The 12,164-nt window shown below is 39.1% G+C and overlaps 1 protein-coding gene across 1 annotated transcript; it reads right to left on the reverse strand.

Annotated features, from left to right (window-relative positions):
* Nucleotides 1-4,772: 4,772 nt before the first annotated feature.
* Nucleotides 4,773-12,007, reverse strand: il17rc (interleukin 17 receptor C). Its single transcript, XM_034219302.1, has 15 exons — nt 10,230-12,007; nt 9,605-9,935; nt 8,990-9,230; nt 8,081-8,184; nt 7,876-7,987; nt 7,753-7,794; nt 7,531-7,649; nt 7,047-7,103; nt 6,889-6,955; nt 6,561-6,778; nt 6,187-6,240; nt 6,050-6,101; nt 5,829-5,930; nt 5,593-5,631; nt 4,773-5,490 (listed from the first exon to the last, which is right to left on the reverse strand). The coding sequence occupies exons 2-15, from the start codon at nt 9,710-9,712 to the stop codon at nt 4,832-4,834; spliced, it is 1,974 nt and encodes a 657-aa protein (XP_034075193.1). The 5' UTR covers nt 9,713-9,935; nt 10,230-12,007; the 3' UTR covers nt 4,773-4,831.
* Between the last annotated feature and the right edge of the window lie 157 nt (nt 12,008-12,164).

Below are 12,164 nucleotides of genomic sequence, written 5' to 3' on the forward strand. Positions count from 1 at the left end.
GCTTGTCATTGTATTTTCATGTTTTTTTAAAGAAAAATTAACTTGTCCACATTGCTTGCCGAAAGGGCAGATCTGCTGGCACTAACAAAGTCTCCTGCTGTGGAGAACACCCTCTCTAGGGACAGAGGCAGCAGATACAGCCAGGTAGCGCTTTGCTAACATGGCAACATAAGGATATTTGGTGTTTGTAACAGCTTTGGCTCGGTCTGAACTCTCTGCGAGTGGTGGAGGCTTAAATGCTAGTGGGAGTTGGGTTTGCACTTCAGTCTTTTTATCTTTTGGTACCGGTGATATTCACGTTCGGGTGATGCCTTTTCAAGAGTGTGCTAGCTTGATGTATTGCCAGCCGCGTAACCAATTTTAGTTGAACAATGCCGACAAACAGCTTTGGTTCGGTCCACCTGTCTTTGTCCTTCATCCTTGTCCTTGAACGCATCCCTCTGACCAGCTCTCATAGTATGCCTCTCATCCAATTAAATGACTTGCTCGCTCTATGACGCGTTGAACCCAATGTGAGCAAATTACTCTGAATGCTGCGACGCAGCACCTGAGATTACTTCCAAAAAGTTGTTCACGTTCTCAATTTTTTACGTTTAACGTTATATTCGTTCGGTACACTTCGGTACACACCTGTACCGAACCGAAGGGTACGTGTACCGTTACACCCCTAACATACATACATACAAACAAACAGACACACATACATAGACACATACACAGACACACACACACATACACACACACAATCAAGAGAGGGCTTTCTTTCCTGCAGCATTAGTGTTTAATACAAAATAATCTCTAGTGTTCCCCATATATTTTTGTATGTGTAGTAGGGAGAGATTATACTATACATATTCAGTTTCCAGTTTATTAGGTACAACCAGCTACTAGTAACACAGTCTAATACAGTGATGCAATAAATAATACCCTTATGAAGGTTATACATGTTTTTTCTGTAGAAAGAATTTATGTCAACTGATTGGTTATTTTAGAGGCTGAAGTTTCTGGTGCAATGCGAATAGGCGTTTCCTTAAACCCACGTTATGCACAAAACATTAGGTTATTTGATGTGATATGTCACTGATGTATTTTTCAGCAAACATATTTCTGAGATAGCTAAGGCAATTTGGGGTAATAGGTAACGTGTATCTGTTCTTGTCATCAGGTAGAGCAGTCTGAGGATCCAGAAGTAGATGACGTCGCGGTCGGACTTCTGATCAGTGCCAGGTCGACAAATGCCACGCTCTTCTGCCCAGAGAAGATCGCTGTCGTCAGAGAGGGGGACAAAGTTATCGAACTCCCCACACTGGCTGAGGCATTCATCCATCTTTTCGCACTGATCTATGCCCTCCATCTGAGTTACCCGAAAGAGTTGGCAAACACTTTCGACTTCATCCAGAAAGTATTGATGGGCCTGGATGAAGGGAACATGAGGCCCAGGGTATTGAGCCTAAAAAATGAGCTGCTCACATTTTAGTCATCCTATAATATAACACACACACACCCTTGTGGCTGGACGCTGGCATTGTGCCCCACACACACACTCCCTTGTGGCTGGACGCTGGCGTTGTGCCCCACACACACACACACTCTTTAAATCTGAAATATGCATTGTAATATGTGTTACTGTTCAAGTTTGTTTGTTTGTTTGTAAATGTTAAAAAAGGATGGACAACATTTTGATACCTTACAATACATATTTTACACACACACACACACACACACACACACACACACAATGTTCTCTGTTTACATACTGCTGCTTTAAATGTGTTCTATGCATTGTAATGTGTTACTGTTCAAGTTTGTTTGTTTGTAAATGTTAAAGGATGGAAAACATTTTCACATACATTTTGATACCTTACAATACATATTACACACACACACACACACACAGTTCTCTGTTTACATCCTGCACTTTAAATATGTTCATTGAAAACTGTGTTACTGTTGAGCTTCAAGTTGAAGGACTGTTTACCATTATTTTATACTTTTAAGAAAATATATCATAGATATTTGTCAAGGCCTTAGCACTGTTTAATTTATTTTGTATTGAAAAGTTAGTTATTTGCTATAATTTATCTATTGTTTGGTAAAGTTTATGTCAATTAATAAAACAGTAATTTGCATTTAAATTGTCAGTGTTAAAGTGCTTCTTAATGTTTAGTCAAAATGTTAACTTAGGGATTTTGAGTTACAGTTAACAAAACATTTCGATGTAATCGGTTTTAATGTAAAATGTATTCGACATTCCGTTTTGAGTACTACTCAATTGACATTTTTAATTCATATTGGGGTTTAGAGGTAATACAAATATTTAAGTTAAATCTACCTGATTTTCATATCTACTGTGCTCCCAAAATATCTAGTTGAAGAGATATGAAAATGTTTAAGTTAAAGATACTTGATCTTTAAATTATTAGTTTAAATAACTTAATATATCCATGTTTCTTTAACTTAAAACAATATGTTTGTGTCACTTAAAAATTACTAGTAAATAGAACTCAATTGATAAGATTATACTTTAACTTAAAACATTTAAGTTAAGGTACTCGAAAATTTCGATGTAATTGGTTTCAACAAAACGTTTGAGTTCTATTAACTTGTCAGGTTTTACAGTGTGGGAGAGGGATCCCTCCTCTGTTGCTCTCCCTGAGGTTTCTCCCACTTTTTCCCCTTAAACTGTGGGTTTTCTCTGGAAGTTTTTCCTTGTACGATGTGAGGGTCTAAGGATAGAGGGTGTCGTTTTTCTCATACTGATATTCTGAACAATCTGCTGTTGTATTTGCTGTAAAGTGTCTCTAGGCTATTTTTATTATATGTACAGCACTTTGGCTCGACCAAAAATCGTTTATAAATGTGCTATATAAATAAAACTTGATTTGATTTGATATCTTGCTGGTGTTCACTAGTACATCATGTCCAGTTGAAAATAGTCCCCAACAAAAACACAAGTTAATCCTTCCTTAGTTATATTTGCTAAAAACGTAATGTTCCTGCAGTTACTTGGGATATCATATATTTTGTAAAAGATAAACAGGGTGGGACTAAAACATGCAAATGCAGAGTTGAACATTTGGGAGATGGTTTATGGTCATTGGAAAGGCAACCGAACAACAAATATTTGCCAGTGAGGGATATGGTGTGAAGCTTTTCCAGACGCGTGGTGTTGACAGCAAATCAGGTCTTCTCTTTGAGTGCATTTAAGATGTTTATTTGGATTGCAGGATGATGACAGCAAAAGTAGAGCCGGGTGTTTAACTGATAACTAAACAACTAACTGATAAAGAAATAAACTGAAATTAACTCAAAACAAACAGAAAATAAGCGAAAACACGCACGGTTGAAAAACTGTGTGGCCTCCCTCTGGTGATTCCCAATCCCTAATGCTGTGCACCTGTGTCCTCCCTAAATAGTAGGCTGTACCCTGAAATTGGCTGAGTCCCCGCCTATGCCCAGGTCAATTCAGTAGTATCACAGCACCTTCATATACAAATATTAAAATACATCAAATTGGCTGCAACAGTCATTTCATGGCATAACACCAAATAGATAATTGCCAGCTATTATTTAATAATGTGGATGTTCATCTCATCCACATTTTGGATGAACACATGCTTCATATGCACAGAGCAGCAATAATGTACAAAAAATAACTAAAGGGTGCTAAAAGGTCTTTGTCTCCGTTTCTTTATCAACTCTAGATATTTACAGTGTGATTTATTCTGCTAGATTGGTCCTTCTTTAGACTTTGACCTCCATCCATCTGATGCCCTCAATTTCCACCCTGTCCATGGCCCTTTCTCATTTCTCTAACTCCCCTCCTCGACTCCCATCCTCGAGACTTAGTCCCGCCCACAGGAGATGCGAACGGAGGAGTCGAGGAGGAGAGAGGAGGGGAAGCAGCAGGCGGCTAGAGAAATGAGAACTCCTCTCCTCTGAGCGGTCATTTTAAAGAGACGTCCATCAATGATGACAGGAGGCACAGCAGCCCTCTGTCTGATGGACAGATGTGTTCATGACCACTTATATATTTACTTTTAATTCATTCACAGTGCGGTATAATGAGACAATAACAGGCTAGAGATGCGGACACACACACACACACACACACACATACATACATACATACATACATACATACATACATACATACATACATACATACACACACACATACCACCCCCCCCCCCCCCCCCCCCTCCCCCTCTCCCTCTCTGGTCGCTACAATGAGGGAAATAAATTACGGGCCACAAGTTTTATTTACAAGTATTAAAAGTAAGCAGAGGACCAAACCAACTGAGACCTGTCTGTCCGCTGCATCTACGCACTGTACAACACACACACACACACACCTACACACTGTACCACACGCACCTACAGCTCCTAAAGCATATAATCAGGCTACAGCCGTTGTGTATTTTATTATGTGAAGCACTAAATGGTTTTAGAAAAATATCGACTCTTTGTTTGTAGATATCTACTAAACTAAAGCAAATAAAGAGAGTAGGCCTGTTATACTGAGTGATATATATTATACACACTGCTCTGCTTTCTGCATGGACCTCACAGCTGTTCTCTCTGTAAACATCGCGTTGTGATGAGAGCAGTTAATAAAATAATATCCAGGGGATGCATGCAGAGCTGTCATTGGCTGAGATAAGTCCGGCCGTGCGTCACGACTCTTTGAAACATCTCTGTTCCCGGAAATGCATCCACGAAGGAGCCGTGGAGGACCCATCAGTGTATCCTCTGTTATTGCTCCTCCAGAGAGCCTCCTCGACGCTCGATCCTCGGTCCTCGAAGTGCATTTAGAGAAATGAGATGTCCTTCAACATAGCGCACTAAAATTCATTTCCGGGTCACTACCGGAGGACCGAGGAGTCAAGGAGTCGAGGAGGGGGATTTGATTAAATGAGAAAGGGCCCATGTCTTTACCTGATCCCTTCCCTGATCCCTTCCCCGCCCCCACTACGGCGAGCTCAGACAAGAATGCCTGGGTCTGAGAGGGAAGCTGGAACAGGCGCAGCCCCTGAAGAAGCTCTGGTAGACTCCTGTCAATGCTTGAATTGGGGTCAAATGTCACAAGAACAAAACGTTCTGCAGCTCTGCCCAGCTGCTTGTCCGCTTGGATGAGACACAGAGAGGCTGTGAACACATCAGAGTAAGGGGAAGACTTCTGAGGAAAACCCATGTCTTCCCTCTTCATCTTGATAACCCCTTGGTTCTGGTGGGTCCATGTTTTTACTCGCTCTAAGGCTTTGTGGGTCAACACAATCACAATTCGGCCGCCCAGGCTTTTCAGCTCCAGCAGCTGGGAGTACAGCCATGGCAGAGGCCCCAGAGTGCACTGCTCCTTCCTGCTCCACTGGTCCACAGACACGCTGAAGCCCTGGTTAGAGAGCTGTGAGCCGAGCCGACACACTGACTCCGAAACACCGTCATCCACATCTGGGGGGCTCAGCAACACCACATGACACTTCATGCCAACTTTGGAGAAATAAAACAAGAGGATAACTATCAGAGAGTTGTTCCATTCCAACTGAATGACTTTTTAATAAAAAAGTAGTGATATTACAAGAAAATACTTACTCTGTACAAATCCGCCATGATACCAGCTCCACACCCATTCTATGACAGACATAAAGATAGGAGTAAACATATCAGTGGGCTTAGCAGAAATACACCAAAATGTATTTATCATTTCAGTGCCATGCACAACTGATTCAATGTTTGCATAAGCTAGAATCGGAGGGGTGAAAAATGTCCTGGAATTCATCCATATTCATTAAACTTATTGCAAAAAGGAAAAAAAGATTTGAACTTACTCTTCACAAAGTCATGCCGGAGAAGATATGAAGATATTAACACAGTCAAGCAAAGGAGCAGCATGATACCAACAATCAGGAGACTCCAGTGCCACCTGTCAGCTGCAAGTAGTACAAAATAAAACTCTGTTTGTAAAAAGCATGAGGAACATGTGCTGCATTTCAGCTAAATGTGTCCAAACCAGCATCAGTTTGTGTAAGTATTAATGTGTCAGACTCACTGTTTTCAAAACAGAATGGACCCAGCTCCCGATCCATTCCCTTTACCTTCACCTGCACAAATATATTTAAATAAAGTATTTATTCAACGTTGGTAAAGTAATAACATTACTGGGGAGGGAAATTGTGAATACTTTACCATCACACATGGTGAGAGCTTCAGGTTGATTTCTTCAAACACCCCTGTTTTCTTCTAAAGAAGACACAATCATAAATTACTGAGGGGAACAAGTCAAGTATATTTACAGAGCATGTTTATTAATAGAGGCAAATACTCATAAAGATAAGATAAAGACACATAAGATAAGATGGTATTACAATTGCAGTAGACCTTTAACAAGTGGCAGAGACTTCCAGAGACCAGAAGGAGTTCATAAACTGATTTCTGATTCTAGGTATATTGATTCTAACAGAATATTTTGTGTGTATTTAGTGAACATGTAAACAACATAGGAAGGAGCTAAGCTTTTTATAGACTTAAAACCAATAATAAGTATTTTAAAAGATTCTTACCCACTGTCCCTTGCTGTTTTGTTTCCATGTGCCATTTGACAGCTGCTGTCTAAAGCCCTTCATTTCCCTGCAGCTGCTCTCCTTCTTGCAGGGCCACACCTCCCCCTCCAGCCTGCAGGGTGCGGACAGGTTCCACCACAGCATTGGGCGGAGGTTGTTCATCTGACCCGGGCCCACAGACACTGACACATTCTGCCATACGTTCCTTTGGAATACATCTTGAATGGACACATAGTAAACATCAGCGTTTCAGAGCTAAACTGCTCAGTCTTTACCTTGTGATAACAAGACCAGAAAGAAAATGAACTAGAAAAAAAAGACGTCTCACCTGTGTCAGTGAAAGGGCAACTGTGAGAGCGCCTGGACCTCTGCCCATCCACATCCTCATCCCAGACCTAGACACACAGACACACACAAACACGCACAATTATAAAGGTATACAGTGTTGATGTGGTACAGTAGCTATAATAGAACCATGATGTTTACCTGGAGACAAATGCAGGGGGTCACAGAATACAGTGGGATGGTCGTCCTGTTCCATCCCTTCAAAGTAACATTAAACACAACAAGGGTTTTAATATAACTAGACTTACATATTGTTTATTAATGAGATTGAGAAACTAGTGGTTGCAAGTAACTAAAGGAACATTTATTGAATTTATGTCTGTAATTGTTCTGTCCTTCCATCTAATGCCACTGTATGCTACTGCTGAATTACCTACAGAAAGATGATATTGATACATTTAAGTAAACTTCAACTTTGAAGAAAAATGCTAAACATTCACTGGTTCTACTTGGTGTTACTTGTTGTTCTTGTATTTGACTTTAAACTAGATGCATTTGGGTCTTTGTACTGCTGATCGGACAAAACATTGCAAATAGAATTGGTCAACTTGACCTTCTTGAACTCTGCAAAAAACAACAATAACAAAAGAAAAAATTACAGACTGCACAGATAAACAACACTGACCTGACACCTTCCATTCTTCTCATACTGGATGCACACAGAGGGGAAGCTCTTATTCCTGCCATCAAACTGCAGCTCCATCCGATTCATCTCTTTGTTGATAACACTGATAAGCTTGGGCACTGACATGAGGAAATTAAGAAACTAGTTATATTCTGCCAAAACAAATACTCATAAATAGGCACAAGGAAACAAACAACCAGGTATTATGTGGGGAATATTTACCATGGCATTCGTCTGGACGTTCCTGCTGCTCCTGGGTGCAAACTGAAGACAGATAACAATATGTGTCACTAATGGTTTATAATAGTTTAACAAGTGCTTTGTAGTTAAAAGAATAGACTTTACCATCATCTAGAGAAGGAACAGAAACTTCTTGTCTCAGAGGTGAAGCTTTAGGATAAACAATCACACGACTGCTGAAGGAAACCCCAAGTGGCTCAATAATCACCACAGAAATCTAAAGTATAAGAAACATTGAGAGTTTATAAGACAATGTTTACTAGAAGTGAGTAGTTCATACTTTTGATTCAGTACAGGGAGTCTACAGTACCTTTGACTGCTTTTCATGAGAAAGAGCTGCACGGTTAACCGTAAACTCCACCTTCTTGCACATGGACATGGCAGGAGCTGCACAGTAGCATACCGTCACAGACGCTGTTGCAACACAGACAAGATAGGGTTCATGATTCATTGGCACAGTATAAGATAGTAAACATGTAAGACACACCTCTAAAACCACACTTATAAGATCACACTATTGTTTCCTGTTCAAACTATTGCTCCCTGTATCATAGTGTACTCATGGGAATGATTTGTATTGCCACACCATATGGTTTAGCAGTCAGGTTTTCATTTACTCCACTTTATACGAATTGATCAACATGACATTTTAACCATGTAGAATTTCTCCAAGTTAGTTGATCAAGGGTGAAGATAAAGCAAATATGAGTTTCTGTGGTCTGTAAGTCACATTGTACAGCGACTGTGAAACAAAGCACCGTTCATTTCACAATAACCCTGTAATAACAGCTTCCATGTATACTCAAACATTCTTCCAGTAATAATTTCGCAACATCCCACAACCTGAAACAAGGAGAATTGCTCACTGTATACCTCCCCCTGAATAAATAAAGGTTAACATGTTAACATGCTCCTGAGCAGGTGACTGTCACATCTTGGATGTTGTTTTAAATATTTCCTACTGCTAGTCCCCATGTGACAGTAATGTAACTTTGAAAAGACGAGTTCACTGTGATGCCTATTATAGCAGAAAGTACTTGCAAGTTGACTTGAAAATCAAACTATAACAAAACGAATACATTAGTTGATGGTAAGAAAACGTTGAAAACCTGTTATGTACTTTTGGAGACGGGCGGTGGCAACAGAAAGGAATGGATTGTTAAATTGATTAAACAAAACAACCAATAACAAGTTATAGTTGGCAACATGTAGATTATACCTTTAAAATTCCTCTCTGTTTCCTCCCCATCATCCTCTTCTCCATTTCCAGAGTGGCCTTCATCCTCCTGGGCTTCACCCGGATGAATGTTGATCTCTGTTTCTATAATCAGACATAATACACACGGCGCCCTGTCCCTGCAGCAGAGCTTAAAATATGGAGTCAGGTTTTGGACAACCACAGCATTTTCCTCTTGTACATTAAAAGGCATCTCATCCTTCATGGTGCAATTAGAGAGACCCTAAAAAAGTCAAAAATAGAAAGGAAAAAGGAGAAAGACATATGTTTAATATGTGCCATCGGCTTTTTACTGAATGTAATCTGGATGGTAAATATTTACTGTTCAGAGGAATATATTGTGATTGGTGGTCTACATACAATGGCACTATATCTTCACAAGCTGGCAGATGGTTATATCCCTGTGTCTGCTTAATTAAATGTTTGAGAGTAAACACTTTATCAGTGAAAAGGGAAATCAAACTGTCAGAGCAGGCTACACCAGCAGTAAAAGGAAATTAAAAGTGTAATATGTCAACAATAACTCTATGTACTATTCTGCAGTACAGGAAATGTCTGCTTCAATGTTTCCCAGCAGTTCACCCTCCAGTTGTTTACCTCGGAGCAAATGACTCTGTCGCTGTCATATCCAGAAATCTCCAGATGGCAGGCTGATATGTGTAGAGTCAGTAAAACGCACCAAATGGTCCATCCAGTATGAAGCATTTTGACTGAGGACACTCCAATGGAGTCCTACAGTATTTTTCACCAAACATCTCTGTCCAGGAGCAACATCACAACCTTTTTAAACGAGTCCAGTGTCTTCTTCCTCATTGTGACTTTAGGATGCCATTTAACTTTAACATGTTCTTGATCAAACTGCACATCAGCATGAAGGGAATCGAGACGTGGTTAGCTGAGTTTGATTGGTTTCACCTTTAGTCCCAGCCTGAAAAGGAAAAGACAATCCAGGTATGGGCAGGTGTTTCTTCACACGTTTGCAGTGATATAATAATCAAAGACATCATATTCTTCTTTTTCAATAATTTACAAATGGGCTCCATCTGTTTGTGTTTTACAACTAACTTGATGAGTCAAGCTCACAAATCCCTCAATGGACAAAGTTACTGGGAACTCTGTAGTCCTTTTAACACTCCTGTAAACAAACAGGGCTTTGACAGTATATACATGTAACATCAGCAGTAGGAAATAACACAAATCAAAAATCCTCTGGGTTACTTACTGAGTTTAATAAACCACCGAAAGTACGCTCCTCTCCTCAGATTACCTGTACACCTTGTGTTATTTGAGTCATTGTAAAAAGGAATCATGAAGTACGTCACTGTCTTTCTTCAAGGTACGTCCCTCCCTTTCTCCCTCCCTTTTTTCTCTCTTTCCCGCTTTCTCTATCACTCTTGCTCAGTCACAGCACAGTCCTTCACCTTGTTAAAAAGCACATCATATTGAGACTTCCTGCTCTGACTGAATTCCTCATTACACTATAACCAGAACAACATAGACAGCTCAAAGTCCTCAACTACTTTGTTTAAAAAGTAACTCCACCTTGAACACTGAGTTAAAGTAGCTTCATAAACAGAGCTGCTTTTTAACCACAGTTGACACTTCATGTGGTTTGTTGGCAACAATTTGTTACATTTGATTAATTGTTCTTGTTATGTCGGTTTGGCAGAGATCCTTGATTGTGTAATGTAGCTCTCAGTAGACTCTGCCTTGATAAACAAGTTTACCACCTCCGCTCATAATAACCCACATACCTTTGCACTCTAGTGCACCGCGAGAGGACAATCCAAAGTATCACTATAACACGCCTCCCATAGCTGCTCGACTGGTTTGATCACTTAATGTTGAACGAAAGGAAAAAAACGTTGTGGCTTATAACTTTGGAAATGTTTTCAAACCAACAGGGAAAAAATACAAAAACTATAGTTTACTCTGTAAACTCAGGAAGTTACTTTGCTACTGCAAACTAAGTAGAAAAAGTATGTTTATTCAAGCTCTGTGTTGAACTGTGAGGAACATTCACTGAAGCTTTCCAAGAATTTATACATTTAATATGCTATTTACTTTTCAGACTGATATATTTTACTCTTAAACATTGCTGTAGTTAGTCTTGATAAAGAGATAATCCATTGTCTCATACCACATTTGACTGCACTGCTGCTGAGTAAACATTTAGTGCATCAACTATACCCCTACTATCCTTATTTTTGAAGGTTAAGCTCTGAGTGCAAGAACTTGTATTTGTATTATCATGTTTTTTAATATTGTGGTATGGCTAGTGCATGATTTAAATAGTTTATTTTGTCCACACCTTCTTAAGATGTTTGGTGACATTATGCTCTTTATGTAAATGCAGCTGCTGGTGAAAAAAAAAACGGTGTATAAACAGTAGACTCCACTGTTTACACACCGTACTATTTTCTTTTTTTGAGTAGAGGAACCTCTCAGTCTAAACTGTAAGTATGTTTTAGGACCAGCTCTGCTGCTAACTGGGCTTTAAAACCCTGTAGAAAATATGTTTGACCATGAGGCAGTTATTTACATGATGGTTATAGAATAGTTACTCTTTTGAGTAAATAAATCACAGAGAGTGTGTTTGCATAGTCACATCTAACTATAACAATGTCATTGGAATATAAAGTTTGGGCAAAACTTTCTAAAAACGTCCTTCATATAATATACATACATACACAAATACGTTAAAATCAGATTATATATCATATCCATAAGCACTCAAATATTAATTATGCTTTGTAACAATAATCATAGCATATTGTAGGGTTTTTAAATTACTATATATATCTTAATACTTTCATCATTGTCACTGATGGTTTTTTGGCCATTGCTGAAGTAATAAAAGGGAATCACATGATTGCACTATGATCAGTATAAACTAAAAAGGTCAACGCATGAAGGATATTGTGAATATTGTTGGAAATCGATATGGATATTCATGCTCATGACTGCTTATAATGATAATTAACCAGCACCATAAGCAGATTAAAACGCATTGCATATTTTTTTTAAATAAACATGTATCTTTATCATGTATAATTGACATGGGCAACAAAGTGTTACCAAAGTTATTGTTTTTTAATGACATGATGGTAATGTTTGAATCCTAAAAGAATAATAAAGGAATAACACTTTGGAAAAT

Source organism: Gymnodraco acuticeps, unplaced genomic scaffold (assembly GCF_902827175.1).
Source record: "Gymnodraco acuticeps unplaced genomic scaffold, fGymAcu1.1, whole genome shotgun sequence".
Taxonomy (NCBI): Eukaryota; Metazoa; Chordata; class Actinopteri; order Perciformes; family Bathydraconidae; genus Gymnodraco; species Gymnodraco acuticeps.

Bases quoted from the DNA above. Each gene is read 5' to 3' on its own strand.
- il17rc (XM_034219302.1), bottom strand. From the start codon at position 9,712: ATGCTTCATACTGGATGGACCATTTGGTGCGTTTTACTGACTCTACAC. The intron at 9,231-9,604 runs GTAAACAACTGG...TGACTTTTTTAG, and splicing joins ACAGAGTCATTTGCTCCGAG to GGTCTCTCTAATTGCACCAT. The intron at 6,241-6,560 runs GTAAGAATCTTT...TGTCTTCTTTAG, and splicing joins AAAACAGCAAGGGACAGTGG to AAGAAAACAGGGGTGTTTGA.